Genomic DNA, 22,327 nt, shown 5'->3' on the forward strand with positions numbered 1-22,327 from the left:
GGGGGGAGGGAGGGAGAGAGGGAGGGGCAGAAACAGGCTCTCCGCTCTGATTCAGGTAAAAAAAACAGTGAATAAAAAAGCGAAGGGGGCGTGGCTTACTTTGAGAGAACGCGCAGCGGGATGACTTCCTCCCCGATCTTCAGTTTCTCTTTGTGCTTCTTTTTTCTCTTCCTCTTCGCTTTGATGGTCGAGTCGTCCTCGTTCTCTTTGCCCTTCTCGGCGTTCCCCGCCGCCTCGCTTTTCGTGGGCGAGCCTGTGTGTGTGTGTGTGTGTGTGTGTGTAAATAACACAGTTAACACAACAACCCCGTGGGTTCACATCACTCCGAGCGCAGGTGGGTGTTCGGATTTCATAAACATTCAGGTAAATTTACATTTTGTGTAACGACAGCAGCTGAAAGTTGTGACGTTTCCTTCAGACAGATGCATGTGTGCAAAAAAACTAAACACAAAACTGAAAATACTAATTTTTCCCCCTTAATTGAGATCTGTGATCCCAGGAAGTAAAATATCAGATAATCTTATTAATCTATCTTTAAATCCAAGTTTTCTAACAGTAACAATCCTTTAAAATCGGCCCTCTTTCCTCTGCCGGCTGCAGTAAAGCCGGGAAATCCCTTCGTATAATGTTGTGTGCCACTGAGAAGCTCGGGGATTCCTCTTTTTAAAATATACGACAGGAATCCCCGACGACGTCCCTCCAGACCAAGAAAAATTGAGTTTTTCAAACCGGCGCTCTTGTAAACAAATCCAGCTGGTTGCTAGGCAACGAGTCGCTAACTTTCAAGAAGCGACGGATCATTTCGAAGCTTTTGAGAGGAACAGCGACTCGCGCGGGTCACGGATGTTACTGTTAACCTGAACAGACACTGAGACGGAAACGGTTAAACTGTCAGCAGAGAAGAAGAAGAAGAAGAGCTTCAGGCAAGTCGCGCCGCGGATGATTCGTTAATCGGTGCCGCCACTTTAACACCGTGAGACGTCAGGAAGTCAGTTCGCGGTCACGTGGTGGCGAGACGTTCGGATCAGAACACTCCTCCCTCCTCCTGCTCCTGCTCCTCAGCTCTCCTGTCCTCGTACAGATTTCCGCTTCCCTCACCGCGACCGGACGTGTTCATCAAACCGGCTGAGACGGAACGATCGCAAATCTGACGGCGAACAGTAACGAGCGAACGAAGGGAACGTGTCCCGACGCCGCCCGGCCCGAGGCGCGACGAGCAGCCCGTGTCTCCGCGGCCCTTCTCGGCGGAGCAGCAGAAGCAAAATGGCTCCATTAAAGCTCGCCGGCTGACCAATCAGACGCCGCTCGGCTCAAACCGGCGGGAGGAACAGTTCGGTCCGGGCCTCGAAGCGAGAAGCGGCGGACGAAGCTGCCACGAGAACAAAACGACGCCGTTTGTTCCAGTAAAGCCACCGTACCTTCCTGTAGTAGATACTTAATTTTTGTGCTGAACCCTTAAAGATAATGTCTGTAAAAAACACCTGAAGTTATTCTAACATGATCTGCAGCGAAAAACGCGGCGCTAACCTCGTTAGCTTCTCTGTGGCGTTTTCAGCGTTAGCATCTCAGCTAACTGTGATGAATCAGGTGTTGTTGTTGTTGTTTTGCTCTTTATTAGACATGAAAACATGAATCCGTGTTTGTTTCTGAGAGAGCTTACAGATCTTTGCTCCTTTCTCCTTCTCTTCGGATTCACTCCCGCTGGTTTTCCGGATCTTAGCCGGAACGCCGCCGTCGGCTCCCTCGGCCGTCTGCGACCGCCGCCGCTTCTTCTCCGCTTTCGTCGGGTTCCTCTGGGTGCCGGCGGGCTCCGCGTGCTTCCTCTTCTCCTCGGCCGGCTCCGCCTCCGCGACGGCGAGGCCCTGGGCCTTGTCTCCGGGCGCCTGCGAGGCCGCGCCCTCCTTCGTCGTCGTCGACTTCTTCTTCTTCTTCCGCTTCTTCTTCTCCTCTTCGCCTGCGGGACAAGAACGAAGCGTCACTGCGTGGGGAAAAGCTCGTGGCGGCGCGGTTTTAAAATCGAAGCCTACGTGACGGCGGGTTGTCGGCGGCGAAAGGGATGGGCTTCCTGTTCAGCGTCTTGGGGAAAATCCCGGGTTTCCTGGGAGCGTCTTCGGGAGGATTGTTCAGCATCTGAAACATGGAGACCGTCGCTGAAGGGAAAACACAGAGCTGCAGGGGTCAAACGGCGCTCCTGGCTCGGACCCGCCTCACCTCCACGGCTTTCTGCGCGTGCTCCTCCTCCTCGAACTCCACGAAGGCGAAGCCTTTGGAGTCGCCGGTGCTGCGGTAGCGGGGGATGCTGACGTACACCACCGTGCCGCACTTGGCGAAGACCCGCTCGATCCAGCTGTGCGTCACATCTTTGGGCAGGAGCTCCTGGGAACGAGGAGAAAGACGACCGGACTGAGAAAAATCATTTAAAACAATAAAAAAAAGCAGTTAAACGGCACCGGCGCGGCTCGTTCAGGAAGACAACCTGGACCCTGAATACTGCCCCTCCTCCCCCACGGCGCCCTCCTGTGGACGCTCTTTACCCCTCGCCACGAAGGAGGGGGACATGTCCAGGGAGAGACGGGTTCAGAGCCAGGATGTCAAACTCCAGACTCACATTATGTATTTCACAATAAAAGCATTTAAAGAATCAGGGTTCCACTTACACCCAAAAAAAGAGCAAAATCTACAAATATAAATCAAATATAAACTGTATATTAGGATCTAAGAAGAGAAAGGAACAATAAAAACATAAATAAGGTGAATTAAACGTCTCCTCAGGATCCGTCTGACTGAACTCAGGACATCATCCAACATTAAGACAAATAATCACATATATGTCAAATATTCATCAAATTGTAATTATTTATCACTGAAATCCTCAACCGTGTGACCCGAGCTGCTGAATGAGTCACAACGAGGGAGTTTCCAGCACGAGTTTATTTTTATTTTTAAACTCTGAGACTCCGGAGTTTCGAAACGAGCCGAAGTTCGATGATTGCTGATTTGTCTCCGTGGCGACGAGCTGGTTTGCTTTTTGTTTTAAATCTGTCCGGAGAGGCGTCATCGGGATTCCAGCTGAATATTTAAAAGGAGGAATCCTCCCCCGAGTTTCACAGTGACGCGGAAACGTTACACGAAGGGATTTCCCGGCTGTTTCGAACGATTATTTCTGAAGGCGAACCGGTTCAAAGACTTCAGGAAGACGATCTGATGTCACCAGGTGGCGTCTTTATTTACTCGTTTTTACTTAAATCTCGGTTACGACAACAGTCAAATTTTCTGGGACGCTCGCCACAGAAGATCAACACGACTCAAGATGGCCGCCGCAGCTGCGCCACTTTAGCAAACGCAAACAAAACAAAAAAAAAAAGGGGGCTACAACTCAGCCGGTTTTACAGACTTGGCGTGGTGGTAGTAGCTGAGAGTCGTCCTCAGCTCACAGCCGAAGCACGGATCCCGACCCGAACGCCACGACCGTTAAACGGCTCCGCTTTCGTTTTCGACGAACTCTCAAAGCGTTTTTTTGTTTTTCGGCGAGGAGTTATTGTTTTGTAAACATCAGCAGTTTCGATGTCAAACGTCGATGAGGAGGAGGTTCTTACCACGTAAACCGTGCGGCTGTCGACGTTCTCCGGCGGCTCTCCGAGCGGACGCTGGCGTCGGACTTTGGTCCCTTCGAGGTTGACCTGAAACACAAACGAGACGCCGTTCCCACGGCTCTGAAGCTGCCGCCCGACCATCACGGGAAACGTTTGCTTTTGTCTTCGCCGTACCTCGACCACAGACGAGTTTTTCAGCGCCCTGGCGATCAGTTTGGCGTCGGCCGTCAGCTTCTTCATCCGACCGAAGCTCGTCAGCACGGAGATGTCGACGTCTGCGACAGACAACAACGAGAAGGACGTTTTAAAAGTCTGACGCCGTCTCCCGGCTCTCGAGCTCCCGGCGCGAGGCGTTCAGGGACTCTTACATCCACTGTCGGAGCGGTCGATGAGCTGCCGCAGGAAACGGTCCTTGTGGAGGTTGACGTCTCCGAACCAGAATTCCACCTGCTTCTTGATGTCGCCGAGCAGCTGCTTGACGCGGGACCGCTTCCTTTTGTCCGTCTCCTTGTCCTTTTCCCCGCGTTTTGCTGCGTCGCCCGCCGCCTTCTCCGAGTTAGTCATCCCTGACGTTTGAGGGGGGAAGAGAGAAACAGAAATGGTCTTAAATTAATTCAAATGACTTATTATTTTAACAGTAAACCCTCCATGTTTTGGTTCTTAAAAGTCTTTACCTTGTAAAAGTAAAAATACTGATTAAAGCAGACAGTTAATTTAAGGTTTGGAACTTTTTCTTTACATGTAATATTTATATAAATCCTCAATAAGTTGAATTATTTGGTTCTTTTGTGGCTCTAAGCTAATTTTAATAAAACCTTCAGGCCAATAGAAACACAGTTTAATAGTTTTAAATGTTTAAATGACAGGAAACGTGTTTAAAAATCTTCCCCCTCAAAACTAAATTCAAGCACTTTCCAGGTTACATCCTAACATGTTCTTAACTGATAAAAATGATTGTTTTTCACACAAATAATCAGGTTATTTGATATAAAAAGCCAAAATTAAAAGCTGTTTTATCTACAGAAGGGTGACAAATGAAAGGTAATTAATTAGTCTTGAAGTAAACTTTGCTTCCAACATAATTTCTTCCATAAAAACTCCTAAAAATACTGAAAATAAACTAGTTTTTTAAGATTTAGCTTTTTTTTTTATTTAAATGTGTACAAATTTAAATGAATGCAGCCACAGGTTTGAAAGGACTGAAAATTTGTAAAAGCAATCAATTAGATAAGCTAAATATTAAATTACAAACACGTAATTTAAAATAACAACATAAAAGCTGAAATATTTTTATGGATCGAGGCAAAACAGCGAACAATTATTCAATGAAATATCTAAAGATTCACTTTAATACTTGGAGCAAAACACAGTTTGAGCCAAATTTACCTGCTTTTAACCCATTATAAGTAACTATTTGTTTGCTGTTTTTTTTAACAAACTTTAAGGTTTGTGAGGAAAATTCACGAAGGGATGGAGTCAAAAAAACAGCGACAGACTTGAGATGTTTTCGTCTCCAAGCTCGTAAAAAAAAACGTCACTTAGCATCCAAAAAGCACAAAAATTACAAGAAACTCACCTTAATTGAGAAGTTAAAGGAAGCCAATTTATTCCCGCAAGCACAAAAATATCATTAAACCGCAGCTTGCAGCCCGAATATCACAAAATATCGCAGAATATCAGACGAACGGCTCGTCTGGAGATCATGTCGCAGAGTGATGGCGTCACGGGTTCACTCAACTTCCGGTAGGTCGCTTCAAAAATAAAAGCCAACCACACTCGTTTGTTTCAACCGTTTTATTGGCGGCAAAAGTAGCAGTTGCAACAACCAAATACAGTCAGATATTGTAAAAGTTTATGGCAAAGATAATAATATACGCTGACATAAAAAACAAAAACATCACTGTAAAAATACATTTTCATAAATATTTAGAATAAATAAATAAATAATATGCAACACTTGGAGAATGCGTGGTTTAGAGAAGTTTGAACCGACCACTTAATGAATTGGTTGGTTAGCTCAGTTGGTTAGCGCGTTGAGCTAATAGTGCCAAGGTTGCAGGTTAGATTCCCAAACAAACCAACTACTTTTATTTACTTTTTTTTTGTTGTTGAGGGAAACAGGACAGCCCGTGCTTAACGACATTTACCTCTAAAGATAATCCAAACCCTAAACCTAACAGGAAATCTTGCCCAACTATATTTTAAAAACAATATTTAGCAGAACTTAAAATGTTTAAGTCTTCCTGCCGTCTCAACCTCCACAGACTAACCTAACACACGCCTTTGACGACCCTCACGAGCTCAGGATGCCGTGGAACTTCATGAGCTTCTTGCACGTGTCGTCCTCGGTGCAGCCCTCGATCCGCCTCTTGACGAGCTGCGACAGCTGCCTGTAGAAAGTCTTCGCCCACCGAGCTTCCAGGCAGTCCGCTGAGATCTTGCAAACCTTGTGGAGGACCGTCACCAGCTTCTCGTTGCTGCTGACCTCGCAGCGCTTGAAGATCCAGTCGCCCCAGGCCTCCCACATGTCGTCGTCCGTGAAGCTCACCGTGATGCTGTCCCGGCCGAGCTCAGACTCTGACTCCAGGTCGTACACGTCGTTCCATATGGCCCTGTGGGGGAAAAAAAAAAGCGGGGCGAACGGTATAAATCGGCAGAAGGTTTAGGATGCGGATGTTTTCTTTGAGCCAGAAACTTACACGACTGTTTTCAGTGGGTAAGGGGTCAAGTCGCTGAGTGAAAACAGACCTCTGCAGCTCACTCGGTTCCCCTCCAACCTTCAAGAACACATCGTTAACCACAACACAAGCAGCTCAACGCTCAAATCTCTCCCTCGTCAACGCATCAACACGAACACGTAGCCTCTAGGTCTGACTAAACTGTTGGGGTCACACGTTAAGATTCTTTCAATGGGATGGAATAATTACTGAAAACCAAAACTCAGGGCGAATCACAAGCTGAGACGTTCTCACCCAAACGACGAACTTTCATTTCCCTGAAAAGCTCGGTGTGACGTGTCGCCGTCACAGGGTTTTTTCATACCACAGTTCTTGGAGCTGTTTGTTGACTCGTACGGCGCTGCAGAGAGCCCGGAGCTCCTCGTCACCGATGTTTGACCAGCCGAGTCTAAAGAAGGAACAGAAACAGTGACACACTGTCAGGGTGGTTTCTTTATTACCACCTGGCTACGTGAGGCTGAAAGTTTCAAGTTGAGCTCTTACCCCAGATGGGTGATGTTCTCTGAGACCCTCAGCACGTCTGCAACGACCTGAACTGCGTCCATGTCCAAACTGTTTTCTCCGAGCCTTTGGGAGGAAATCACCGTTAGAAGAGAACCTATAACCTTTTACAAGCACTGACAAAAGGAAGAGTTAAACACCCAGAAGGACGTAGGACCGTGTTCTCTGAGTGGGTTACTGGGTTTAAAGGTCTGTCCATTCCCTCTGCACGGAGCCGAGGTTGTTCCCGGTCCGGTGGTGCTCCTCGTCTCTGGTCCCGTTCGTGGTGACTTGGAGACCCCGGTGGCACAGCGCCACGTCACTGACATCCTGTCTTACCCCTCCTGACCTCGCCCGTCCACACAAAGCAGGTGGGTCTACGAGCTTCCTGTCAGGCAGAGGTCCTCCCATGGCCGATCTTTCGCCAATCAAGCAGGCGTGGGATCGACCTGGACGTCGGGTCCGGTTGGACATCAAGACCCGGTCCCGATACTCTCTTTCCACCCTACGCCCCTCGATGAAGCGTGTACTCAGTTCCATACTTTACATTTAAAAACTGCTTTTTCCGTGACAGCCGCAGCTTCTGTCACCGCTGCTATATTTCTGCCGTTTAATTCAAAACCCTTTCATTGTCAATAAAGAAAATTAAAAAAATTCAAAACGTCACATGCAGCCATGAATTGTGGGTAAATACTTCGCTGAAGTCCGCCTGGATGCGGGCTTAGCCGAAGGGCAGATGTAGTACACAAAGGAGGCGGGGCTAAAGAGCACTCAAACCCTTCAGTGTGAACGGTCGTTTGAAGGACACGAGGGTGGAAGTGTGATTATTGGGACCGGGCCCAAATGTCGGCCTATTTACCAAAGGAGAGGAAACAAAGGCTGCTTTACCCGACGGGGCGCTACATCCTCCGGATCTGATCGTAATCTTTGCTTTGCAGTCACATGACCTTTCAACACGTGCAGTTTAATTACCATGACTCTGCCTGGATGTTTTACCCTTTTTCCCCCTAATAATCAGTGAGTGAACTCCAAGTGTGACGATCTGAAATCTGGAAAGCTGCGTTCTTCCTGGAACTCACCAAAGCCTCTCACACCGAGGCAGGAACGGCCGGAAGCCTCTCAGGGACTCGCAGTTCACTCCGGTCCCCGTCAGATCCAGCTCTGTCAGTTTCCCTTTGGTCAGCCGGAGGAAATACCCGATGGCACTGTGATCCATCCGAGAGAGCGTTTCGTCACTGACGTTGACCCGGAGCGCGGCCCGCCGAACCCCCGACGCCAGCGACTCGTCCTGCTGCTCGAACAGACAGTGCAAGCAGTTCAGGACGTGAGCTCCCGTCCCGCAGAGCGTTTTCAGATCCGTGGCGATTTTCCGGCGATACGCTTCCACTTTGTCCATGCGGCAGCGCAGCCCCACCTGCCTCCACAGGAAGCTGGAGTTTCGGTCCGAGAGGACGCCCGCCAGGAAGCGGCTGAACAGGTCCAAGTGGGCCCTGGCGGATTCCGCCTCCTCCTCCGGGCCGGCGGCGTCGGGGAAGGGCTGCTCCGTCACGGCGCAGTACAGCGCCGCGAAGAACTCCTGAACGGTGAGATGGGCGAAGGAGAAAACCTCGTCGGTGCAGCCGGGCTCCTGCGCCACGGTCCTGTCCAGGAAGGTGCTGACGAGGCCGCAGCCCTCCAGGGCGGCGACGTCCGGGTCGCTGGCGTAGAACAGCGTCTGATGCTCCATGAGCTTTCCGAAGGCGAGCCGGCCCAGCTTCAGCACCATGTCCGACAGCTGCCGGCCGGCGCCCGGCCTCCGCTCCCGGAGACCCACCTCGGCCCGCGCCTGGGTGTGAGAGCGGAGCAACGCCACCAGGTACTGCACGTAAATGTCCGTCATGGTTTTGGGGCTTTCCCCGCAGAGGTCCTCGCCGTCTTTCAGGATGCAGCACACGATGTTGCAGAAGGCGGGGATGTAGCACAGCGTCAGCATCAGCTCGTTCGCCGACACCGCCGCGAACGTGCGGTCGGCGACGGCTGCGTCCTGGAAGTACCGCAGGAAGTAGTCGTGGACCTGGGCCAGGGAGAAGCCGGCGACGAGGACGGAGCGGTCGATGCAGCCCACGGGCACGTGGTCGACGGCGGTGGGCCGGCTCGTCAGCATGACAGCGGCGTTGGGCAGCAGCTCCCCGAGCAGCAAGCTCCCTAAGATTTCCGTCACGTCGGCGGCGTCCCCCGGTTCCGTCACGAAGACGTCGACGTCGCAGCTCCTGTAGCGCCGGAACTCGTCGAACCCGTCCAGAACGATCAGGAGCCTGTCGTCGTTGGCCAAGACGGCGTCCAGCTCCTTGGCTAGGTGTCCGTTTTTGCGCAGCACCAGCTCCCGGAGGCTCGTGGGCCGGTCGATCAGATTCAGGTCCCGGAAGCTCATGTGGACGACGAAGTCGAACTCCAGGAAGGCCTCGCCGCGCCCGAAGTCGGAGAGCATTTTCTGCACCAGGACGGTCTTCCCGATCCCGGCGACTCCCGTCACCAGGACCTTCCTGATCGGACGCTTCCCGGCCGCCGTGGAAAACAGCTCGGCCGGCGTGATCTTCCGCTGCGGCGCCGAGGCCTGCTGCAGCGAGAGCCTCTCCCGGCCGAAGGCGAGCACCTCATGTCTCTTCACCTCCAGGCCTCGGGGTCCGTCGGCCAGCACGAGGTCGACGTAGCGCTCGGAGAAGAGGATCTTCTCGCCGTGGCGGCTGTTGTAGAAGAGCATGCTCTCGCTCCGGCGCCGGAGGACATCTTTGTGTTTCTGTTGCAGCTTCTTGTACTCTACAGGGAGAGAAGGAGACAAGAGGCATCGTTAGATTTTCAATCCCTCCAGGATTTCTCGGGCATTTTTTGTGATCGTTGCGAAGCTTAAACACCTGATTTCGCGGGGCATTTTCCTAAAAGTTGCAATTTTTTTTTCTAAAACCAATAAACAACCATAACTTTTAATATATAAACCAAAAATACTTCCTAGTTTTGTGAGATAATTACCAACAAACATTGACATTCTCAAAAGGTGCTTTATTTGAGAACTTTGATAGCTTATAAACTGACATTCATGCCCATTTCTGGATTGTCCCTGGTCTGCAGCTCTCCTCACATGTTTTGCAGACAGGAAGTGTTTGTCGATGCGTTTATGTTCCATGATTACACAGCAGGACGTGCAAAACAGCTGCAGCTGGGGAGGAAACTGGTTTGCTGAAATGTTTGTGGGCAAATGTGAAGCATTAGCGCACATTTTGGCTTCGGTCGCTGCTCCTGCACGCTCCCGGCATTCTGATGTTAACAGGAAGTGACGTCACATGTCTTCTTCATGAGTTATTTGGGGTTATTTTGTATTTCACACTACACAAACCCACAATGAAGACACTAGACCGCAGAAACGGTGGTGAATCACTTTAGAAACAATAAATATTTGGTTAAAGTTGTGATTTTGCGGGGTTTGCTTGATTTTGCCTTAATAGCTGCGATCGCAACATCGCGAAATCCTGGAGGGTCTGGATTTTATTCGCTTCATTTGTTCATTTTTACTCAAAGAGTTTTTCTGATTGAATTCAAAGCGTCCGTCGGTTTCATCCTCACAGTTTTATTGTCAGTTTCTGATTCTTCACCGATTGTTTCTGATGTTTTTTATTCGCTGTCATCCCAGCAGTGCAGCGCCTTGTAGCCCCGGAAAATATAAAAAAAATTCATGTTAAATTTCAGCTACATTCAGCGTTTATACTTGAACAAAACAGCCGTTTTACTGGGGCTCAACAGCTGACAGAATGAAATGATTTAATTTTCTTCAAATTTGGCCTCTGGACACCATCCTCATCGAAGCGATTTGATGTAAAATGTAAACTTTTAGTTCAGATTCAGCAAGTTTAATGAAAAACAAGTTGAAATATATTCTAGAGGACAACTTATGTCATTGATAAAATGTTTAAAAGCAGATTAAATTGATCAGAGTTGGTTTTAAAGTAGAATTGATCTCATTGTTCATTAAATTATTAGAGAAATTAGGGACGCACAACCAAATAACAGCCTTGAATCATCTCCTATTTTCTATATTTTGCTTCCAAAAAGCCAGAATACCCTTTAAAGCCGTCTTTGTCAATATTTGTTCAGGTTTTTTTTTTTCTTCTTCTTCATCTTCTGACCCGTACCGCATCGTTTCAGGGGGAAGATTCTTCTGTGTTTATTGTTGAAACACTGTTGTAAATTATAAATCATTTACCTTAACTGAAGAGATAAATTAACATTAACTCAACCAAACAAACAGCTTAAAGAGACTGAAGTCACTTTATGACCGAGCGGCTGTCACAGTTTGGAAAACTGGAAGTTGTTAAAGAAATAAAACAATTTGCCCCTTGCTTATTTAGATAAATGTTTGTCAAACGCCAAAGATAACAGGCCGACGAGCCTAAGATGGTGCCGGAGCACCAAGAAGGCGACGCTGTTCGCTGAACTCCTGACGTCCAGAAGATTGGAATTCGTTCGAAACAGCAGGAAATAAATTATCGGGTTAAAACAAAGTGACAGCTGCGATGGGAAATGGTTAAATAAACAAAAACCCTGACCTGGGTCGGATGAAGCTTCCTCATAATCAAAGTGGCCTCGCTTTTCTGTTAGTGAGGCCGATAAAATGTTCAAACAAGCACCTGACCGCTAAAAACCTGCATCCTTTATTTTGAAACAGTGACATCAGCCGAACTCAGTGTAAGTCCAAAGCAGCAAATCAAAACATCTGGTTCTGGATACCTTGGGTCGGAGTCCGGGCTGAGGGCCCGCCGTGGCTCCGGGCGGAGAAGAACGCCCTCGCCGCCTCCTCGCCTTTGCACTCCAGGATGTCCAGCACCTTCCTCACCCGGGCCCGGGGCCCCGGCTGACACAGGACCAGCTCGCGGTCGTCCCGGGTGAAGGCCTCCCGGCTCACCAGCGCCTCCAGGAGGGACTCCACCCGTCCCTCCAGCTCGTCCACCAGGGACACCCGCAGGACCCTCACCGCCGCCAGACAAGACCGGCAAGCGTCGACGTCGGCCATGTCGGACCTGAAGCGACTCAGAGATGTCGCCTCGTGACAGCATCCCTCCTTCAGCAGACTGAGCGCCGAAAGAGGAAGTGGAGTAACTCCGACCCAAATGTGGGAAACGTGTCGACAGTCCTGTTTTTCAGGTTTCAGTTCGGCCCCTTCTATCGTTTTAAAGCCGGCCTAATTGTTTTGTTTTTGTTTTTCTGGTTTTACACCGACGGTTTCAGGTAAACGTGACGTTTCTTCTTCCTTTGAGTCGTTTCTCTTTCAGCGTTTCAGCACCGAAAACACAACTCTTGTTCCTGGAAAGTACTGAGAGTCATTTCCCCAAAACAACAGAAAAATGTCCATTATTCCTTTAAAAACCCTTCAATTTAATTCAAGTTTCACTATTTTTCATGTGTTTTCCAGGAAAGTTCTGCAAGTTTTAGGTGGAATATTCTTGAAGATTTCAGGAGACGGCTCAAGAAGGTCATTATTAAATTAAACTTGAAATTTTTTTTGGTTTTAAAAAGTAAAACTTTGGGATTATACTGATAAAAAACCTGGAAATGATCCGTTTTATCTGAAGAACGAGACAAAAGTGAAAATCTTACCGAGTAGAAAACAGGAATATTTTATCTTTATTTCAGAAAAACAAACATTTCACCCAGATTATGTTAAAAAAGGAATGTATTTGGTTTTATTTTGAGACAAACCAGTAAAAGAAGCGTGAAGCAGAACATAAAGTCACCAGGAGAGGGCGCTCCCACTTAAAGAGGAGAGAAACCAAAGCTTCGGCCTCCGCTTTTACCATCCACAAAAACCCGATAATAAATAATAAAAATGACAAATATGTACATAACTTAAGTAGTTTGCTTCTAATACTTTTACTTTCTCGAGTAAAATTATCCACACCTCGTCGAGAAGAAAAACAAAAAGACCCAGAAGTTTCCTGAAAGCTGCTGCGGATGATGATTTTCAGGAAACGCCGGGGTCGTTCCAGGAGGCAACGTTTAGGTGGCGACTGGGTCAAAGGTCAAAGTCACACGTAACCCCGCCCCCCCGCCCGAAGTGCAAACTCTGTAACCGTGTAACGTAGGAACGCCAAAACTGCACAGCTGGACACCCTCATGGGTCAGGGGTGATCCCTAATGATTTCAAGGTCACTGGGTCAAATATCAAGGGTGATCCCTATTGATTTCAAGTTCACTTGGTCAAAGGTCAAGGTCACAGGTTGACCAAACGCCAAAACTGCACAGCTGGACACCCTCATGGGTCAGGGGTGATCCCTAATGATTTCAAGGTCACTGGGTCAAATGTCAAGGTCAGGGTTAATCTCTATTGATTTCAAGTTCACTGGGTCAAAGGTCAAGGTCACAGGTTGACCAAATGCCAAAACTGCACAGCTGGACGCCCTCATGGGTGATCCCTAATGATTTCAAGGTCACTGGGTCAAATGTCAAGGTCAGGGGTGATCCCTATTGATTTCAAGGTCACTGGGTCAAAGGTCAAAGTCACAGGTGATCACGTTTAAACGCCAAAACTGCACAGCTGGACACCCTCATAGGTCAGGGGTGATCCCTAATGATTTGAAGGTCACTGGGTCAAATGTCAAGGTCAGGGTTAATCTCTATTGATTTCAAGGTCACTGGGTCAAAGGTCACAGGTTGACCGAACGCCAACTGCACAGCTGGACACCCTCATGGGTCAGGGGTGATCCCTATTGATTTCAAGGTCAACAGTGACTCCTCTGTCTGGGCTTCGCTCCTTCCGCCCGAGGAGGGGGTTCTGTTTAGTGGTCAAAAGGACATTTGGACAAAAACAAATGGATGTAAATCACAAACAGAATATCTGAATCTCGTTAAAATAATAATAATAAAAACTCTGCAAGCCATGTTTTCAACAAAGACTTTGACGAGTTCTGAGTGCAAATTAAGACCCCCCCCCCCGTCTCGGTCAGACAGTCCTCCCTTTAGTGCAACCCATGCGTGTAAATTCTTTGTTTTTCTACTTTCTTCTCTGCCAGGAAGTGAAGGTTAAACCACCTGCGATCCCTGCTGTCCGAACAACCCCTACTGAGATTTTACTTCCCCACAGGCTCGCACCAAATATATTAGGTTTTACCAACAAGGCTTCAAAAAAAAAAAAAAAAATTAAGAAAGAAAGAAAGAAGGTGAAACGGGAAGAAGACGCAGCTGTCCAGTGGTTCCTAACAGTCCTGTGGGTTCACCAACAACCTGCGGGGAAGAATGACTTTCCATCTGACATTTTGACCAGAAATGACACAAAGTTGTGTTTTTTTTTTGGAGCACACAAACATCATCTGTGTGTGTGTGTGTGAGTGTGTGTGTTTCCCGTTGAGAAACTGTGTAACTCTAGAAACACATTTGGAGCCGGACAGAAAAAAAGCAGGAAAAAAAAGGAGAAGTGAAACCGAAGATCCGAACCGCTTTGGGTTCGACGAAAACACAACTGCTGTCCACCCACTCCCGCCTCCGTGGATTCACATCTCGTCCGGTTCCGTCCCCGTCCTCAGGTGTCCCGGCAGGACAAGCAGCAGCGGCTCTGAAACTGAGGCAGCGGGCAGAGGTCCAGCTGCCGGACCTTCTCGCAGTACCTGGTGCTGTCTCTGCACTCTGCTGCTGGGGGACACAGAGGGACACAGAGGGACGCAGTCAGGACGCTGCAGCCTGCTATGGCTGATGGACAAAATTTTTAATTTCCACCCCTGCTTTCTGCCATTAGTTAGTAACAGCTTATTAGTAGCAGCTCATAACGATTAGTAGCTGCTTTAGTTAGTAGGTAGCTAGTAACAGGTATTAGCTGTTATCAGTAACAGTAGCTTAAGTTGTTAAAAACTTTTCACAGGACTAAATGATGAGCAGATTAATCCAACATGTTTGTCGTTAGTTACCAGTGAAAAGGAGACGTAGAAGTTAGCTGTTTGTTCTAACTCCACATTTTGCTAATAAAAAAAAAGCTCATTTATCAGCAAACGTCTGTTTTAAGGCCAACGAATTCATCCCCGACCCAAAGATCCTTCAGACGGTTTCTCCTCACCTCCGCCGCACGACGAGACGTTGCAGCGCTGCCAGCCGGCGGGCCGCCACATGCAGCGGCGCTCCCGTGCCGCCTTGTCGGTGCGGCGGCGCTGGCAGGTCACCTGTCGCGACTGGAAGCCGTGCCGGCCGCAGGTGGCCGTGCACTGAGTCCACGGGCCGACGTGCCAGCGGAGGGCGCAGGCGTCCGTGGAGCAGTTCCTCAGCGAGCTCGGCCTTGAAAGCGCATTTCATTCGTTACTTTTTCTGCAGGATGCTACCCGCCGGAGCGAAGGAAAAGCTCGTGTTGCGATCCGAGCGCTCACCTCCGGAGTCCGTGGCACACCTTGTAGGGAACCTTGGTGCCGTTGGCGTCCTGGCAGGAAACATGTCGGCGCTGCGTCGCCAAACTGGGACTCACACACCGTCCGTGACACTAAAGTACCACCGCATTGTTTTTACATGTGTGCCGTTATCTTATTTAAGCATAATGTGCAAAAATGGATGAGCCCCCCCCTCCTCCTCACCGGCCCCCAGGGGGTCGTGGTCCACCCGGCGCAGGGCAGAATGTTGCAGAGTCTGGCGTCGGACGGTTTCCTCCCGGCACCGAGGCACTGGCTGCTTCCTGCGTCCCCCGAGCTGCCCTCAGGACCCCTCAGGCACCGGACCCTCCTGGTCTGAGACCCCCCTCCACATGAGGCCGAGCAGGGAGACCAAGGCTCCACCCGCCATCTTACCGGGCTGGAAGAAGAAAACAAAACGGTCTTTTAAGCTCAGGATGGACGCGCCTGGATTAGAGGACGAAATGCAGATGTGCAGCGGCAGCGGCGGCGGCGGCAGACCTGGGGGGGCAGGCCGGTCCTTGACACGCCTCGGCCGACCGGCTGCCGTTCGTCCTTTCGAAGCAATCAGGGCCGGTGCCGTTGCCGTGGATACAGCTTCCCACTTTATCACCTGAAAGCGCACACAAGCAAACGAGTTTGGAGGAAGTTTGATTCAGAAGAAGAACGTTCCCGCTCAGCCATGAAAGGATGCATCTGATAGTCTGAAGATACGAGTTAATTCAACTAAAAAGCCAAAAGCACATAAAAAAAGGAAAATTGCTCTAAAGTCTTCAGGTTTATTTCCACTTCAGAGTAATCAGATTTGCTTTAACTCGCAGTGATGATCAGATTTCTTTGTAAGTGTGGATCTTTTCTTGTATTCGTTTTTTTTTATTACTATTATTTCTGCGGCGCTCCTCGTCAGGAACTTGCCCATTACGCTGTCTGCAGCTGCAGCTGAAGTAGGAGAACTACAGCCGGGGCCGCTTTGAAAGCCCTTCATCCTTTCCCTTTAGATTAGCGGAGCGGGACACGTCGAGTCGAGCTTCTTTGAAACGTTGCCTGGAACCTGTAATCGTTGCCGAATGGGGGAGGAAGGGCACGAGCAGCAGAATCAGGAACATCCAACAACGGCGGCGGCGCTTTGACGAGGACGCGGACAGTTAGGGACGCCCGCCGACTCACTGGACGAGTCTGAGGGTTTCTCAGCTGAAAATAACTCGCAATAAACTGGAGTACAATAAACCAGATTAGGACAAACGTGACTCGACATTAAACCAATACTGACTTTATTGTTTGTTTTGTTTGAAGCAAAGTCAGAGGAACCGGTTTGGTTTATGTTACTGTCCCTCCATCTTTAAAATAAGCCATGCTAACTCTCTTCAACTTTAAATAAATACAAAGATTAATTTAATTATTTAACACATTTTACTAAACATTAAAGAAAGAGAAGAAACGTTTTATTGTTTCTTTACTTCAGGGTAAACTGTAGTCGTATTTTTAGACTTTTCAAAGCATTTCACTCATTAAATTATGACGACCTCTGTCAGAAATGACCTCATTTGATTGCTCTAAAACAAAAGAGCAGCGGTTTTAAATCGTACCTCGCAAACCGGGAGCCGTGTGTTACGATCGGAGGTGAGAAATCCCTTTAAATTCAAACGGGTGTTCCACAAGGCTCCGTTCTTGGCCCCACGTCTTTTTTTTATTTTTTGGTTGACGCATCAATGATTCGCCTGACTGCTGCCCTGCTGCAGGTTTTCAAACGATGCTGATGGAGCTGTTAGAGACATCGCATCCGCCTCAGCACAGCTGTCATGTTATTTAGAGTCGGCGGAAGCATGGTTTGAAACAGGAACGGGCGTTTCAAATAAAACTTGTTTGTCGGAATTCTGATAATCTAAAACGACAATAAACGATCTAGCTTCATAGGTTTTACTTGTAATCCGCAGCCAGGACGAAAGAGAGGTACTTCCAAGGTGATTTTTGGCCGTGCAGGTGTACAGACCCTGGTCCCCTTTCCCCGGAGACTGGATCCTCAGTGAGCCGGACGCCAGAAGGCCGACTCTGTCAGCACGAAGACAAAAACACCGACCAGTCACGCTCTGTCATTCGATCAAAGGAAACCTGAGTGAGGGGGGTTTGGTTCTTACCTCCCATCGAAGCGCAGCGCCTTGTCGTTTTTTGTCCACGTCAGAGTGGGTCGGGGGTCCCCCAGAGCCTCACACCGCAGCTCCACGGAAGCGACTTGTTTCTGCAGGAAAACCGGCGCCCCGACATCAGCGACGACTTCAGGTCGCGGCAGGGCGCCGACCTTCCCGGGCCGCTGGACAATCGCCGGCTTTCTCGGCCTGGGCATGCGGGGTTTGAGGTTCGGCTCGTAAAGGAGCGACCCCTGTGTAGGAGGTTCTGCGCCATCCTGCGAGTCGCCTCGTGTCATACCGAGTTCCCTCAGCAGCTTGATGAGCTGGTCCCCCTGCGGTCCTTTAAATCCTTCGGACAGGTTGTCCATGAGCTCATCCAGCTTGTGGCTGTCAACAGCGAGCACAACTGGCACGGAAGACTCTGTCACTTCCTCCTCGAGAACCGGCCCATTCCTCTCACTCGAGTGAGGTTTGTCGGCGAGGATGGATCCTTTGAGCTCAAGCAAGCGCTCGACAAGAGCGTCGTATTTGTTGAGGGAGGCGGGGAGCTCCGTGTACGCTGGGCGCTTGGCCTTTTCTCGCCTGCCGTCGAGCAGCCGCGGCTCTGGAACGCTCAGCGTCCGCTTGCTGCCGACGATCTGCAGGGCGAGATGTTCTCGCGCCTGGCCCACGACGCACGTGTAAACCCCAGAGTCGGACGTGCGAGCCCGCTGAATCTTTAAATAGCCCCGGGATTTGACGGAAAAATGCGGCGGGCCGGCCAGGGGCTTCCCGTCTTTGAGCCACTGGGGGAGGCCTCCGCGGACGCGGCGGGCTGGGCAGCGAAGGATTACCGTTGTCCAGGGCAGGAGGTACGCGGAGCCGCCGACAACCAGCTGCACCTTCTTCACCTTCCTCCACTGGATGTAAACCTTCCTCCGGGCCAGGACGGTCGGCTCGGGCTTCGGTGAGTCTGCGGTTAAAGAAAGGAAAAAGTCTAAATACATAAAACGAAGCTGCTGCTGCTTCTGTCTGTCTGTGGACAAGATCACTCAGACAGTTATGAACAAACTTTTCAGGAAACGTCAAACACGGAACAATGGGTCAAGGGTGATCACTGTTGATTTCAAGGTGACTGGGTCAAAGGTCAAGGCCACAGATGACCCAATGTTCTAACTATGCAACCATGTAAAGGAGAAAACATTAAACCGCACAGCTGGATACCTCTTAGGTTAAGGGTGATCACCACTGATTTCAAGATCATGAGGTCAAAGGTCACCATCACAGCTGACCTTGTGCTCTAACTCTGCAGCAGCGTGATGTAGGAACGTCAAACTGCACAGCTGGACACCTCATGGGTCAAAGGTGATGCCCGTTTCTTTCAAAGTTCATGGGGTCAAAGGTCACCCCTTTGTAAAACCTTGTCTCTGTTCCTACATGTGATCCTTTTTGTTTCCGGTTGTGTCCGTTGGTTTGTTTGTCTGTCTGTCAGCAAAGATCAGGTAAAAACTAAAGAACAGATTTGGAGGTTGGAACAAAAACAGACGGATTAAAGTTTGGTTCTGATCCAGATTCTGGTTCTGATCGAACTATTTTTTAAAATTGTGACCCTGGTGGAGGTTTGCGCTCTCTGAGTTTTCTAGTTTGGTATTAAATGTGTCCTTCTCCGACAGATGACCTGAACGGTCTCTTACTTTGACACGGCTTCAGAAAGCACTGCCGGATTCTGATGGGCCGGTCCGTCACGGAACAGTTCCCCGGGTCAACCGTCCAGAATTGTCCGTCCCCTCCTTGTTTTTTGCACACAGCTCCAAGAGTCTGAACGCCATTTCCGCAGGTCACTGAACACTGGACACAGACATTATCGCACACGTTACTGCACCATGTTTAGAACAGCGAAAAACGTTAGAAAGGTTGAAAAGACGGGCTACCTGAGACCAGTCTGTTGTGACCCACTGAGGCGGGCAGTCCCGCCCACCACACGAGCTTTGGTTGACGGGGACAGATGGCGGACAAAACGAGTCAGGCAGCTCCAGGACACCGCCGTCTGCCAAGCGCTGTTTGCACAACACCCGCCTCCTCCGAACTCCGCCCCCACAGGTCCGGGAGCACTGCGGAGACGACGATAAGACGCATTTCTACAGCTGGAAGCGACACGTGCGGCGCCAGCGCCCGGACTTCGGGTCCTTTACCTCCCCCCAGTCACGCGCGTCCCACCCGGGAGGACAGTCGAAGCGGTTGCAGGCCTGGAACGGGCTCGGCTTGGGGCCCGGACAGTCCTCGTCCTTCAGGCGGGTCGTGGAGTCGCCGCTTCGAGAAGTCCGCCGTTGGGCGCACGCCACAGCGCGCGTCATCAGGCCGAGCCCGCAGGCCACGGAGCAGGAGCTCCACTCGCCGCTTTCCCACCTGTGGAAAAACGATGACATGCAAAGATGAAGCGCATGCCAAAAAGGGGGGCTCGGTCTAAACGCTGGATGTTTTCTCTTGGGCCGATGGGAGGTCTCCGGGCCTTATCAGGATGCAGATTCATGAAAATTGAATTCAAAAGAGAGAAAAAGTTCAGAGCGAGGAGACAAAACACGTCAAATTTCCCACTGTGTTACGTGATATCTGAGAGAGCCCCGCGCTGTAACCTCGTTTGAGATTTCAAAACCGTTCCTGTTCCTGGGAACGCAGCTTGTTCGCAAACCGGCACAAACTGAATCTGGAAGACGATCCAGAGGGAGCAGCTTCTTAGGCGGCGTGAGGCGAGGCCTCGGGGAAGGAGGTCAAGGGGCCAAAGGAAACCAAAGGAAAACGAGTCTAATGCAGGTGTTTGTTGTGCGTGAAAACGAGACTGAAGGCCCGGAAAAACAAGCGGCGAGCCTCTGGGTTCATGGAAAACGAGCCCCAGCGGTCCGCGCGGCGTTAACCTGAAGCACGCGGCTGCTGACCGTTCAGCGTCGACAAGAAGCCGTTTTCGACGTTTAATCTTCGGGGTAATTGATCCGTTTCGATGGAAACGCGCGACCCGGAAAGCGTCGCGTTTGTAGCGACCTCTCAAATTTTTAAAGAGATATCAGTTTATTGTTTTTTTTCTGCAGGTTCTTAACTTATCTGGGTCGACTGAACTCATTTGAAATTATTCCTTTAATTAAATATTTTCTTTGTACGTTTTGCTGTTTTAGATGTTTTAATTAATTCAACAGGGGCATAAGTGACACAATCAACGTCCGAAGTCTTTAACTTGGGTTTATTTATTTAGCCACACTAATTAAACAGAGTCAGACCAGCAGAATTGGGGTTTTTTTTGGAGTAGAAGATCAATTTCTTGACATGTGCAGCCCTAAAACTCACCTTCAGTTTAATAAATACCACCTAACGCTGTTTTGTTGGAGCTGTTTTTACCAAAAATGAGCATTTAAAGCAGCTGCAGCGTCTTTCTCCATCAACACATCTGACCAAAAACCGCGACAGTCCTCCTGAGGGAGATCTGACTCTCTGAGCCTCGCCGACCGCCGCCGTCGGCTTCACTTCCTGCTCGGGGGTGATGCAACCATCCGTCTCAGCCAACCAGCTCCAGCATCATTTGGACCCCCGGCTGCCTAAATTGCGATTTAATCGGCTCAAGTGGTCGGATCTGAGCGGAGCTACACTGGAAAGGCTTAAATACCCGACGGATAACAAATGATTTTCGCTCGTTTCAGATTTAAAAACAATTAAAAAAAAAAAAAGGCTCCAGAGTGCATATTCTGGAAGGGTACACTCTTGGCTCGCGGCTAAAGAGCACAACCAAGATTTCAATTAAGTCTTTAATTAATATTTTCTTTTTAAACGCAGCCGAACCCCCCCCCTCTAAAAACTCATTTCCTTCTCGTTTTTGCCACATCCATCAAAGTCTACTTCAAGGCCCACGCACCAACCAACACAAACAACATTTAAGTGGTAATGTCGGCCATGGGGAACGTCTGGTGTTGTTGGTTTTATCGTACCTTGGTGGGCAGGGCTGGGTGTTGCAGTCCTGGAGGAGCCGGGGGGGCCGCCGGGAGCTCCCGCACAGCCTCTGGTCCGCAGCCGTCCTGGTTTGCTTGTTCAGGCAGATCACCACGGCTTCCTGCACACCTGAGGCCCGAAAGATGAGCGAGGAACCTGCTGATTACTGCTTTTTCCCGATCAAACACTTAAACACATTCTACTATAATGTGGCTTTACCTCTGCAGTCACAGAAAAAGTATTTAAAGTGCTTTTTATTGGAGTGTCGGACGAACATTCGGGCCAAAATTCCTCCACAATGAGGCGAGAGAAAAAGGGACGTCCAGAAGATAATTAAAGTTATTGCAGCTAAACGCAACTTTTTTTTTTACGATCTTTCTGAATCACAGGGCGTGCTCGGGTTTCCCCCCCGCACACACACACACACACACACACACTCCTGCCGTTTAACTTCGTTTCTGCTCGAATAAATAATGACCCAATGTGAAGTTCACTTAAATTTAAGACCTACGCTCCAAAAAAAAAAGAAAAGAATTTGCTGAATGAACATAAAACAAGGTGGAAAAGTGAATTTCCGCCCAGTTTTACGGTTTTCTTTCGAGATGAGGCAATCATGAGGTCGAAATCCATATATCTGGGTTTGGTTGACGCCATCTTTTAGGGCTGATTAAGTTTTTTTTTTACCGTTTTTTTTTCACCGGGTGGTTCAAACTATTTTTCCTTTAGCAAATGGGGTTGTGTTAACGGTCAGAGGGTTGCTGCTCGGAGAGGCGAGCGATCATGTAAGCGCCTCTTTGTCTTAACCAACCATTTTAACGAAACCCTCACTGGGCGTTCATCTACAATCGAATCTTAGGGAGCACAAAAAAACGGACGCAACTCGGCCAGTTTTACAGATACGGAGCTCAAATCTGGCGTGGTCGTAGCTGAGAGTCATCCCCAACACGTGGTCTGAGCTCGCCGCATTAACTGTTGGAGTCGACCCTGTTTGCCTGTCAGCAAAATACCTAACGGACCACTGGACGGATGATACTGAACCTTTCGAGACG

General features: G+C 49.4%; 3 protein-coding genes across 11 annotated transcripts in view; all 3 read right to left on the reverse strand.

Moving 5' to 3' along the window:
* larp7 (La ribonucleoprotein 7, transcriptional regulator) overlaps positions 1–5,328 on the reverse strand; it is an 8,621-nt gene extending 3,293 nt beyond the window's left edge. Inside the window, exons 1-8 of the mRNA XM_017414484.3 lie at positions 5,170–5,328; positions 3,962–4,159; positions 3,768–3,868; positions 3,597–3,680; positions 2,212–2,376; positions 2,028–2,130; positions 1,661–1,954; positions 100–253 (exon numbers count right to left, since the gene is read on the reverse strand). Of these exons, the coding sequence (XP_017269973.1) occupies positions 100–253; positions 1,661–1,954; positions 2,028–2,130; positions 2,212–2,376; positions 3,597–3,680; positions 3,768–3,868; positions 3,962–4,157 (1,097 nt within the window). The 5' untranslated portion in view covers positions 4,158–4,159; positions 5,170–5,328. The remainder of the gene's footprint in view (positions 1–99; positions 254–1,660; positions 1,955–2,027; positions 2,131–2,211; positions 2,377–3,596; positions 3,681–3,767; positions 3,869–3,961; positions 4,160–5,169) is intronic.
* Positions 5,329–5,372: 44 nt separating this feature from the next.
* Positions 5,373–11,941, reverse strand: LOC108234833 (NLR family CARD domain-containing protein 3). 2 transcript variants are annotated; one of them, XM_017414331.3, is made up of 6 exons: positions 11,570–11,938; positions 7,891–9,607; positions 6,815–6,898; positions 6,636–6,719; positions 6,293–6,370; positions 5,373–6,205 (listed from the first exon to the last, which is right to left on the reverse strand). In XM_017414331.3, exons 1-6 carry the CDS (start codon positions 11,850–11,852, stop codon positions 5,887–5,889), a joined length of 2,565 nt encoding a protein of 854 aa, XP_017269820.1. In that variant the 5' UTR covers positions 11,853–11,938; the 3' UTR covers positions 5,373–5,886. The 2 variants fall into 2 exon arrangements, 1 of the variants encoding a protein (XP_017269820.1); XR_001808548.3 differs by having other exon boundaries at positions 6,145–6,205; positions 6,566–6,719; positions 11,570–11,941.
* A 491-nt stretch (positions 11,942–12,432) lies between these two features.
* The window catches only part of adamtsl3 (ADAMTS-like 3), a 77,058-nt gene continuing 67,163 nt past the window's right edge, over positions 12,433–22,327 (reverse strand). For 6 of the 8 annotated variants that reach the window (XM_037976398.1, XM_037976400.1, XM_017414468.3 and 3 more), the window contains 11 exons: positions 21,278–21,407; positions 19,499–19,712; positions 19,238–19,417; positions 19,001–19,154; positions 17,337–18,279; positions 17,123–17,250; positions 15,703–15,814; positions 15,388–15,601; positions 15,187–15,296; positions 14,883–15,097; positions 12,433–14,464 (listed from right to left, as the gene is read on the reverse strand). In XM_037976398.1, the coding sequence (XP_037832326.1) occupies positions 14,355–14,464; positions 14,883–15,097; positions 15,187–15,296; positions 15,388–15,601; positions 15,703–15,814; positions 17,123–17,250; positions 17,337–18,279; positions 19,001–19,154; positions 19,238–19,417; positions 19,499–19,712; positions 21,278–21,407 (2,510 nt within the window). In that variant the 3' untranslated portion in view covers positions 12,433–14,354. The remainder of the gene's footprint in view (positions 14,465–14,882; positions 15,098–15,186; positions 15,297–15,387; positions 15,602–15,702; positions 15,815–17,122; positions 17,251–17,336; positions 18,280–19,000; positions 19,155–19,237; positions 19,418–19,498; positions 19,713–21,277; positions 21,408–22,327) is intronic. The other 2 variants (XM_037976403.1, XM_017414469.3) reach the window with 2 other exon arrangements.

The sequence above is a fragment of the Kryptolebias marmoratus genome, linkage group LG7 (assembly GCF_001649575.2).
Source record: "Kryptolebias marmoratus isolate JLee-2015 linkage group LG7, ASM164957v2, whole genome shotgun sequence".
In the NCBI taxonomy this organism is placed as follows: domain Eukaryota; kingdom Metazoa; phylum Chordata; class Actinopteri; order Cyprinodontiformes; family Rivulidae; genus Kryptolebias; species Kryptolebias marmoratus.